Source organism: Uloborus diversus, chromosome 1, assembly GCF_026930045.1.
Source record: "Uloborus diversus isolate 005 chromosome 1, Udiv.v.3.1, whole genome shotgun sequence".
Lineage (NCBI taxonomy): Eukaryota > Metazoa > Arthropoda > Arachnida > Araneae > Uloboridae > Uloborus > Uloborus diversus.
Window position 1 is genome coordinate 211,708,174 of NC_072731.1, and position 12,028 is coordinate 211,720,201.

A 12,028-nucleotide genomic window follows, 5' to 3' on the forward strand; every position below is an offset into this window, starting at 1 on the left:
AAAAAAAAAGTTTAACTGATCTTCAAATAATTTTCAGCGTCTATCATTTTGTTTGAGCGGTTTCATTTAGTTAAACGTTGCATTTCATGTGAATTCCTAATCAAGGTCTGCCGTTTCTGCTATCTCGAGCAAGTAAACGTCTAGGTAAAAGTAAAACTTAAAAGCTTCAGTATTAAAATCAAATATCGAATTCAGAACAACTAATATTTTTGGAATTGGGGTTTCTCCATGTTGCTAGTGATAAAAATGTGATAGATATGATCTACCGAAATTTAGACTTGCAATCAATTTGCATTTAGTAAATGAAGTTTTCACACATTCAGTTTACGACTACGAAAAGTTAACAATATCATTAGCTATACTTCTCAATTCAAATTCATCTCTGCATTGTACCTTGGTTAAGCATATCATCGGGAAACCGTTTGTAAACATAGGGACAGAGAAAGATGTCATTTCTGACTGTGCGTCTTTTGTATTCCAAATAAGCACATGAATGGTGCTGGAATCAAAACAGTTTATTACCACAAACATTACCACAAAGTATTTCTATAAAATAAACGCGCAAAATATCAGATCCAGGTCTCATCCTTTCATTTGTTCTTTGGTGCAAGCTGCAGCTCCTCCTCGCTGTGCCTGTTTTCCTGCTCGCTGGCTGCCACTTCCTCCGTTACTTTGTCGATCCATGACCTCATGCTCTGAATGTTGGTGTAGTAACCATAAGTGTTTGGCTGTCCACACCCAATGCCCCAGCTGACCAGTCCGATCTCCGTCCAATAAGTGTTTCCATCATCGTCCATCTGCTTACGCATCAGAGGACCTCCGCTGTCTCCACGGCATGTGTCATTACCTACAGAGAAAAACAGGAGTGGTTAGATTCGACATTATACTGTCTCATACCTTTTCTCTTCAATTCTGTACCTTCTAGTACTAAGCTGTTAGCGCATAATTGTAAGGGATGTCTGGCAAGAAATTTAAAGCCATTAATTTACCTGCTTTTAAGGTGTTCCAAAAAGTTTTTCACGATCTGAAGCCACGATCTTTCTACTTTGCTATGACGACCGCGAAATACGTTGTTGATGACATCCCGGCGGCCATTCTGATTGGTTGTCAGAAAAATCTGATACCATATTTCAGAAAAAGTTATTCAAATTGGGACAATATTCTTCGAGCAATTTAGCAGTGGAGGAAGGGGAGGAGTCAAAAGGGAAAAACTGGTTAGACGAAATAGATTTTTTTTGTTCGAGGAAAAATTGCATTTCAGAATTTCTTAATATGTTCTTCGGTATCACCTTTTCCGTCTCCAGCGCAGATCATTCTCTCCGTGAACATCCCACGCCCCTCCGCGGTCTGCCTGCAAGTTTTCGAAGACTGGATGGGCATGAAAACTTGTTTCAGGTTCTCGATGGATTTCAGCGACACCTTTTCGTAATCCTCTACCACTCCTTCGTGGCCCCATCCGATAGCTACAGCCGGCTCGCCAGGTTTGTAAAGAGTACTGCTGTCGTTCAACACTGAAACGAAACAAAGGAATTTTGTTAAAATTCTTCAAACGTGGTAACCCAATTCTAAGGATCTATGGTAAACTCCAACTCTAAGGATCTATGTTAAACTCCAACTCTAAGGATCTATGATAAACTCCAACTCTATGGATCTATGGGTAAATTCCAACTCTATGGATCTATGGTGAACTCCAATTCTATGGGTCTTAACTGCAACATATACGTGTAACTAAGGCTCTGTACCACGGGGCACAGGCGAAAGAGTTGACAAAACTCGAAGTCGCTCGAAATTTTAGAAACTTTGAAAAACTCATCTAAAATGTCTGAAGATTCAGAATCTTAGAATCGCCTAGAGGACTCTCTTGGGAATATCCGAGTGGAGAAAGAAAATGGCTTCTATAGTAGCTCACGTTCTTGCTGTAATTATAACTTCTTGTTGAGTTATGGTTCTTTTAATAACCACAAACAAAACTGTTAGTGTAGTACAAAGATATTTTCTGCTCTAGTGATAATTGTTTTTTCTTCTCTAAAGTAACGCTTAGGTAGGGTCGATTTTATTTTTTCCGTGATAGTTCGTCGAGGACAGAAAACGGGAGAATTACTTGTAAGCTTATGCCTTGACATAAATTGTAGCTGCATTAATCAACAATTTAATTTTTCCTCATCCGTCTGTGAGCTCTGTTTTACTTTTTCTTTGGGCTCAGAAAAATCTTGGAGTTTAAAAATTCAAGTTGGACATTACCGGGGGGGGGGAGACGAAAGCAAGCGTACATACCTATTGGCGGCAAGCAAATGGGTCGAACGTAAGCAGTGAATTTTATCTTCTGGTCGAGCTGTAGAATAGCTATGTCGTAGTCGTAGCTGACACCATCTCTGTAACGAGGGTGAATAAAATATTTTTTCACTCCATAATTCTGTGCGTAAGTTTTGTTTGTCACATTCGTCAAACCTAGAGAAGAAACATCAATGAGGATGAATGAATGAATAAATAAATGAAATGTGCTAAGCTCCAAAAGCCACTTCTCATTTAATTTCTGCTTCAAAATTAAGTCTGAGCTTAAGTTTTACACGACTGGAAATTTACGGAAAAATATTACACAAAACAAAGGAAACTTTAAGAAATCATTCTGAAAAATTTAAGTGTTTTCTTCTGTGTTGTAATTTTTTCGTTTTTAGAAAAGAAAAAAAAAAAAGTAGCAAACAAATGTTTCTAAATAAATGTTTTTCTGTGTGAGAAACGAAATGTTTTTTTTTTCCGTTTTGCAGATTACTTTTAATTTTCTTGAAAACAAAGGCTTACCCTTAGGTAAACTGATGTTTATAATGAAATCTAAATTTACATATTTTGTATGAAAAGGTTTTACGCTGTAAAATAAATAAACACATTTTATGCGGTTCTCAAATCAAAAGATATAAATTAACTTCACTAAAAACAGTTTTAAATAAATATTTTTAGACATCTCTCAGCTTGAATTAAAAGAAAGACTTATTTACTTCATATTAAAAAGAACCCCGATTGTTATATTTTAATTCACGTACTTTTCTTAAATTACAAAGCAATTAAATCCTGTAAGTTTGACATGTAACATAATATACTTATTTAATGACACTTTCTATTCATCTCGAAAAATACCCATTCTTTTAATTTTAAAATTAATTTTTACTGGAAAGTATTTTTTTCCAAGAGTAACCTAATGATTTTTTTCCTTTTTACTTCCTTTTACAAAAAAAAAAAAAAAAAGAAGTATTGTATTCGCGAAAAAATTTTCACTCGAAATTCAGCCTTAATTTCCATTTTGCTCACCCCCGAATTAATGTTGAGTATTTTTTTTCAACCCGACCACACGCGGATAAGTGCCTAAGAACGTATAAAAACCCGAAGTATCCATTTTGACTTTCTCCAAGTTAATTACAACGACTTTTCTCGTGACGTCCGTATGTATGTATGTGCGGTTATGCGAATGTATATCGCATAACTCAAGAACGGTATGTCCTAGAAAGTTGAAATTTGATACGTAGACTCCTAGTGGGGTCTAGTTGTGCACCTTCCCTTTTGGTTGTATTCGGGTGTTTCTAAAGGGGTATTTTGCCCCTTTTTGGGGGGAAATCATTGTTAATTTTGATATATACTCAAGTGGTGTTATAATTTGGCGAACACTTGGCGATATATCGCCAGTCTTTTGGTCGCCAAGTTTTGTCGCCAACTTGGTGACAAATTTGGCGATTTTTTTTAAAATCTGGTTTCGATTTGGCCACTGGTAGTGATATTTAGAGAGTGAACTATTGAATCACATTAAAATTACCAATAATGGGAAAATTACATTAAAATTGGAGTAAAAGGAAGTCATGTGATGCACACATCAGCTCGTTTTTCTGTCAAAATGGCTCTTAAGGAAAACACATTTTTATGCCGGCAACTTATCGTCTGCTACGTTGTAAATGTACTTACCCAATTTCACAATAGTTTCGATTTCATTTCTCTGACCTAGTTTTGAGAACATGCAATGAGCAGCAGTCATCACGAGATTTTCGCTTATGATGGAACCTCCACACTGAAGCTATGTAAAAAACAAAGCCGAAAATTTAGATCCAGGAAAGTAAAAACTATATAATTTAGCTGGGGAAAATATGTGGAAACTGGGAGGCTTGTCTTCAACGAGAAATTTTCTGTTAGAAGACGAGGCAGTAATTCATTGAAGAGTTTTTTTTGTTTAAAACATATTTTCTGTTAGAAAACGAAGCAGTGGCTTAATTGTTACAAATGTTATATTTTGAACAGGAAGTAGACAAAGCATAATATATCCATTGAAGAAGTTACTTTTACAACAGGACATAATGGGGCTGTTTTGTATCTGTTGAAAGAGGTTCCTTCTTAACAGGAGATTTTCTGTTATGAAACGGAGTAGTGAGTTTGTTTCCAAAAAATGACTAAAAATGGAGGAACGCTTTATGCTTTGAAAAGTCTTGTTTACAACTTGAAAAATTTCCACTGGAAATGAAGAAATACATTTTTTGCATAAGGCTTATGTTTAGCAAACACTGATCACCTATTTCTTATTTAAATGCAAAAGATTATACTAAGGCTGTGAATCTGATCTCAATTATAGTACAATTTCGTTGAAATGAGAGGAAAGCCTTGTATATTGGATATACTGATTTTAAGGGATGAAAACTGGAGAACACACTAATTTCTTACTTATTCTTACTCATTGAAAAGGTTGTTAACAACACTGAGAGAATGATTTTTCCTAAAATCTTTGGAGTTCATCATTCACTGGACATGCTGTGATTAAAAAAAGAAAAATCTATTGTGGACGGAAGATTACTTTGTCCACAGCAGGAAGCGATGTTTTTAATAGATTTTGTATTAGAAGATGGGTGAGCGTCTTATCCGCTGGAGAAACACTATTTTTGGTAGATTTTGCTCTTGAAACAAAAGTGTTTATTTTTTGGGGGAAGGCTTCGTTCAGAATAGATTTTGTGCTTTAATCAAGAGTGAGTTTTCTCCACGGAAGAGGTTGATACCATTAAGAGGAGGATTCGTTGAAGAAACCTTTCATATTTCATTATTTTAATTTGAACGTCCGAATTCGCTAAACATAAAATTTTTAGCGAAGGAAAATCAGGAATCAACTCAGATTTCCTTTTCCTACTCCTATAAGGATAATACCAGAATTATATGTTCAAGAGGTGAGAGGGTTGATAAAACTAATATAGTAAGAGTTCTATTTTAATTCATAGTATAGAAAAGATACGTTCAATTTTTTTCATAGCATGATTTTCACGCAACCACTATTCAAACACATCTAACTGGTTCCAAAATTTAATTAATATGGTATAAATTTGCATGAAAATAAAAACGGGATGCCCATCAGGTACGACGTGCTCAATTCTAAAGCACAGTTAATCATCTTTTAAACGAAGTAGAGATATAGAGATTGACTAATTATGGAATATAGCCACTAGCATTTTTGAGCGTTTTAATAAAATTCTGGAAGATTTTGTGTCTAAGTCAGTTGAATATTGTAAGTTTAGCACTTTGTTTATTATTACTGTTTTCAGTTCAGGGGATATGTGCAAGTATGATGAGTGAAAGGACTCAACAGGTAGACAAATCATTGCGCAATACCTGAAGCAGAAAGATAGTGTTTTTTTTTCTGGCTGCCAGAGATAGACTGTAGAGACTTACCGACCATACCGACAAACGACTCCCAGAATAGTTTGTATGACCACATAGTTTTGACTATACAAAATCCCTGAGGAAAAAATAGCATTTCGTCATCTGGCCGAAATACAAAAATCAACTCTTCGGCAAACAGTAAATCGCATTTCATTTTCAAATGATTGCCTTTGTTGCAGCATGGAATGTTATTTGAACCACATTTCTTCATCTACATCTTTCACATGACAAATGTCAATTAAAATTGCCAACTTAAGAGCATTTTTTAATGCTGATAAATTTATATCCGGCGTACCTGATGGGACTTCCGTAACGGATATCAGAAAGAAGTTTGGTTTACTATAGCGCTATCGCGGTCCCTTGAACCTGGTTCAGTAAAGTAGAGTGCGGCTATCCAGGGCCATGGCTCACGGGCACTTGCCCCGCCGATGATTCTGCTGCGTTCTATCCGGCCCCAGCTTTCCTGCCCCAGACCACATTGTGAATAGTCTGAAATGCAGAGAATGTTAAAAATATACATATAAAATAAAATAAAAACAATTCTTTCATATTTTCGTGGTATACTTCAGGTAAATGTTCAAAGTCGAATTTTTTCGATACGATTCACTTTATAAAATGCTTAAAGAATCCAACAATCATGCGTTCGGAATGATTCGTTTTCAAAAAGAATTGAGATTAGCTATTGGCACTTTCGTTAAACGGTTTTCCATTTTCGAAAATATTAAGGTGTCTCATAGTTATGTGTCAAAGCATTTCATTTGCGATAAATATAAACGACCGTCAGGACTATCGGTCGGACATTGGAACCACAGAATATACTATACTATACAATATAGCAATTCGACTTCAATTTTGAAACTGTCTAGAATTAGTGCACACCTTGAAATTCAGAAGTTAATATTTATCGGACTATAAGCAGCTACATGTGCAATGGCATAAAAATATTGCCAAATACGTAAGACTACGGAGGGAGAAAAAATTAACATGATGCATTGATACAGTAGTCTCTACTTTATCTGATCCCGGTTTATGTTGTCAATCGCTTATTGTTATCAAAAATCATTTGATCCCAATTTTTTCTATTGATTTGTATGTTAAAAATATCGCTTAATGTAATCATTAGGTCGTTTGATGTCGTCAGTTTTAATAAGGTTCTGGTTTCTTCTGAAACAATCCGAAATTGCTTCGCCTACTCAATATTACAAGAGTTGAAGGAGAAATGCTTGGAAAGTGTTGAAGGGCGGAGTGCAGCACCGATCCGTTGGCTTACATTGATCACGAGCACTTTATAAATGAACTAAAAAATTGTTGTCAGTCAACCATTGATTATACTTTTAAACTTCTTTACTAATAATAAAGCTGAAAGTCTCTCTGTCAGGATCTCTCTCTGTCCGGATCTCTGTCTGTCAGAATCTCTGTGACGCGCATAGCGCCTACACCGTTCGGCCGATTTTCATGAAATTTGGCACAAAGTTAGTTTGTAGCATGGGGGTGTGCACCTCGAAGTGATTTTTCGAAAATTCGATGTGGTTCTTTCTCTATTCCAATTTTAAGAACAAAATTATCATAAGATGGACGAGTAAACTACGAAATTATCATAACGTGGAACCGTAACATGGGCACAAGCCAATTGGCGAGATACGAAATTTCATAACGTGGAACCGTAACATGGGTACAAGCCAATTGGCGCGAAAATTCACCATACATTATTTTGTAAATATACAGGCGAACCAAAAGACCTTTTAATTTTTCTATTAGGGGCAAAGCCGTGCGGATACCTCTAGTATTTCATATTTTTATAGAACTTATAGTGAACTTATAAGAGTTTTTTTTTTCTTTGCATTTTATTTTGAAACTCATTTTTTGGTAAACTTATCTAATTTCGTGATTCGTTTATCTACCGTTTATTGTCATCAAAACCATTTAGAGGAGACTACTACGTGTAACATAAAATGCCGAACTCACCTATGCTGCCACTCGTTATCTCCTGCATAAGGAACTCGAGGGCCTGGTAATTCTGCAGAATGAAGACATGCTCCTCTTTAGGGTCGGAAGCGATGCTGTACAATCTCTCCTGCATGATATCACCGGTGATGCCGACACAGTAGATCTCCACGCCGCCTTGTTCCTTTAAGATCCTGGCCTCGTGTTGTGGGTCGCCACCCATGTTCGCCTTGCCTGAGGGCAGAAATTAAATATGAAACCATCCAAAATGAAGTTAAAAAAACACTAAAATAAACACCCTAAAGATTTCATTGTCTGCGCCATGAAGCTCCCCCCTCCTCCACCCCATAGCACTGCTTAGCAGAAGAACAGTACGTGTGTGCAGTAATATGTTCGAGGTAAAAATGAGAGAATTAAACACATTTTAAATGTAAAGTTTGACCACGGAGAGATGGCGGATGACTTTGAAGCGGCAAGATAATTTTTTATCATTTGTAATAGGTTGCTTGTTATAATTTTGTAATAGATAGGATCGGTGAGAGCGCGCCTCTTATAGCTCAGCGCTTTCTAGCTGATTCTACCTATTACAAATGATGTTTCCACTTCAAGGTCATTCACCATCTCTCCGTGGTCAAGCTTTAGAATATAATATACATCGATACACCCAAGATACGCGAACTGCTTTTTTTTAAGTGTAGAATCCTGTACTAAAACTGGTATATTGAGGTATTAGTAGCTACATTTTTATGTATTAACAATAGCCACTAGTGTAGGCCTTTCCAGCAAAGTTGTGCGTAGTAAGTACGTGATATATATAGAAGTGCATCTGTGGTTTTCGAACGTATTCGATAAATGACAGAAATCCTTTTCTCTTCTCAGTGTAATAACCTTTAATGAAGTTAACTCTTTAGTACTTTCACAAAGGTTATGTATTTCAATATCGTGTTACTGTCGGATTTCGATGTTGCTTCATACTTAGTATTTTTATACAGTTTTAGTTGAAGTTCTCAGCAAATATTTTAACAAGCATCAATTTAAAATGTTCAACTGAAAATCACGTGTAAATATTGTATTATTTTACATATTAAGCTTTCAGTTAGCATTTTAGTTCTAGATACACTATCCTATGTACTTATAATGGAGTGAAATGAAAAACCTTTAATTACATAAAACAATAAATATTGCTTTGAATAAAAGAGTAGTACTGTAAATCAACTCACCATCTGTGAGGATAAAGATGACAGATTTCATACCCCTCTTGCCTAGAGAGGTCTGTGTCGTTGGAATGAGGACGGTTCTCACTTCCCGCAGAGCAGACGATGCTGATGTGCCACCACCTGCAAAGAAATAACATTGAAATTAGTTAAACAAACTGAGGTCTCAAGAATGATATTTGTTATCCTTTATTCTGTAGAATGATCAACGTATATTTCAAGCAAAACGCTGTTCATTTTGCGTACTTTGAAAACAATTCGCAGTGTCCATACGCAATTCATATATGCCTGCATAAGAATATACTTTAAATATATGTTTGTAAAGGTTGTGTCACTGGTTAAATTTCATTTATTTTGGAGAGTTTCTTTTTTCATTATTTCCTAAATGAAGACGAGCACAAATTGGTGACACTTTTCAGAATTAATTAATGCCCTGTGATTTGTTATGGGGCACAAAATTTCAGCTAATATAAGTAAATATAGGCAAAAAAAAAAAAAAAATCGTTCCTGAAAAATCTCATTCTTTGTCTGGTATGCCAACTTGTTCCAAAAACAAATTTTTGATGTGTTTTGGAAATAAAAATCAATTTATTTTATTAGTTGATGGAAATCATGACTTAAACCTGTAAGTAATAGGTAGAAATAGAGAAAGACTAACAATATAATAGTTAGAGAGTTGATTCATTAGTAATCGTGTAATAATGAACGCTCAAGAAACGAAAACTTATGAGTGGCTACTTCGAATGCTGACCTGTATAGTTAAGTGCATCCAAGGCATCTAGGACTTGATCTGTAGTATCATAGTCTAGGGGCAAGAATTTCACTTCCGCCGAGGAGCTGAAAGTGAGTGCTCCGACCCGAGCCCCTGCCGGTGATACATTCACCTGAAATACAAGGAAATTCCGTTTCAGAAAACTCTTGTACCGTATTCATGAGCTTCACAAGAATACGAACAGTAAAATCTTATCATAACTGACTGCTAAATGAGATATTGACTGTTAACCAGCCATAACGCTGTCTGTTTTTGAGTGTGCTGTTTATGATCTCGGCGATGGATCCTGTCGCAAAATTAGGCCAAAGACTGTCTCCGCCTTACTTCATCAGTCGCCGCATAGAGGCACCATATCATATCATACAGTCTATGACATGAGAGCGAAAGACACGATGGGTGAGCAATAGCAATTTGCAAATTTGTTACTTTTCCACAGAAGCTTGGATTTTTTATGTGGCTAGTTCTGAGCCTAGATAAGGTCGCCTAAATCTGGGGAAGATTGCGGGAACAATCCATAGCACTTAGCGACGTACTACACATGAACTGGTGGGATCCTCTAAGAGGGGGTTTATTTTGAATATAAACAGTGAGTGAATAGTGTCAGCAGTTCGTTTTGTATCAAATGTTACAATTACAGATTTCAATGTCTCATAAATTTTCTCGCCAAATGCACTTTTATTCATTACCAATTGTTTTCCCCTTTTTTCCTGGTCCTTACAAATTGTTTTGTGATAGTTACATTTTATCCATTGAATTGTCAACATACACTTACATGAATGAACGTATCAGCAAGAGATTCCCCTATATATCTTTAAAAACCATATATACGTATATTGTAAAGCAATGTTTTATTATGATATCCTTAATTCTTGATTTTTCCATAGTATTCTACGGCTCACATATGTAGCAAATGTGAATGAAATGCCCAATAGAAGATAAGTTTGAGAATGACCCCTATACAGCTAAAGTAATTTACATGCAAGTTTTCGGCATGTTACTTCACAAAGCTACTGTGAAAAGTATCACATGGGCAAGTACATGTCTAAATTTTAATTTATTTAGCCGTAAGGTACTTTAAAATTCGATATGTTAATTTCAGATTCTAGATTAATATTCATTCTTGAACTTAAGCAGTGACACTTTGCTTCTGTTGCTGCTTAAAACATTTGAAGACAACTCAGTAAATGATGGAATCTTTTTAGTGATAGTTTGTGAAGTCACCATCCTAACCACCATTGTTATTATTTTCAAAAAGGTTGTGGTTTTTGTATGGTGATCGACAGGTGAAATACTTTTTCTCAGTTTCCTAATAAGTAAGTAACTCATCCTTTCAAAACGCTACAAGGATCAACTACGACAGATACACCAGATATTAGACATTACATTGGTAACTCTATTGTTGTCACGAGTACGATTGATTACCGTGTTATCGTATTCCCGTGTTATCTAATTGTAAATATTCGTGCAAGTAGATGATTCATTTTGTGAGATGAAGTAGAAAGGTTGCAATACTTGGTGAATCATGTCAGCCAAGCTTGATTATTTTATGCTTGTGAATAAGTTTGGATTTGTAGTTCAGTAATGTTTTGTATAAGTTTGCACTTTGGGAGTAAGTTCGAGTAATCTTGCAGGGGTCAAGATAACATGTCAATTGTCAGCACAGCACGTTTGGTGAAATCAGCAGAATGAAAGGGAGAATAAACTTTTTGGAAAATCATTCCTTCCCCCTCTAATCTGGAATAGTTATCATGAACAGCAGTATAACCAGTCCAATCACTAGTATGAATTACACATTTTCTTTTTCAAAATGCCTGGGATTGCCACAATTATGCTAATGTTATAAGTGTATCCACAGCATCCTGGTATATATGTGACTATAGCGTAGGCAGCGTACTTGGCTTCTTTCTTACCAGCATATAGCCCTCACTTCTGACATTCCAGAAATAGTTCTCTTCGGTGAACACAGCTTCACCTTCAATGGGCTTTCCCTTGTTAACACTGAAGTCGCAGAAGCAGTAAATTGGCGTTTGTGGCATACAGAGTGCGGCAAAAAACCCGGACAAGCAATTTTCCATGTAAATTTAATAATAATAATAATAAAAAAAAAGAAAACAAACCCACAAAAAATCATAATATGAGTATGCCTTTAGCTATCAATAAATTTAATTGGTTTCAAACTGGCCATCTTTTGCAGTGATACAGAGATGCAACTACTTATTGCAATTTTCAGCCAATGGCCGCAAGTCTTTTACCTTTATTCAATCCTATTCTTTCTAAAGCAATTGGTTTAGAAAGTCCTAACTTTTGTGTAGTTTAGGGTAGACTTTTGACTCTTAAAATAAACCATACAGTGTAATGAATGGATTGAGGTCAAGCGAGTAGAGCGTCCACTCTACAGATAGTATTATGTCAAAAACAA

At 35.8% G+C, this 12,028-nt stretch overlaps 1 protein-coding gene across 1 annotated transcript in view; it reads right to left on the minus strand.

Moving 5' to 3' along the window:
- Window positions 1-500: 500 nt before the first annotated feature.
- Window positions 501-12,028, minus strand: part of LOC129224726 (complement C2-like) — a 41,778-nt gene continuing 30,250 nt past the window's right edge. Inside the window, exons 11-18 of the mRNA XM_054859278.1 lie at window positions 9,589-9,721; window positions 8,844-8,960; window positions 7,645-7,857; window positions 6,020-6,168; window positions 3,949-4,057; window positions 2,275-2,448; window positions 1,290-1,511; window positions 501-847 (exon numbers count right to left, since the gene is read on the minus strand). Coding sequence (XP_054715253.1) covers window positions 591-847; window positions 1,290-1,511; window positions 2,275-2,448; window positions 3,949-4,057; window positions 6,020-6,168; window positions 7,645-7,857; window positions 8,844-8,960; window positions 9,589-9,721 — 1,374 coding nt within the window. The 3' untranslated portion in view covers window positions 501-590. The remainder of the gene's footprint in view (window positions 848-1,289; window positions 1,512-2,274; window positions 2,449-3,948; window positions 4,058-6,019; window positions 6,169-7,644; window positions 7,858-8,843; window positions 8,961-9,588; window positions 9,722-12,028) is intronic.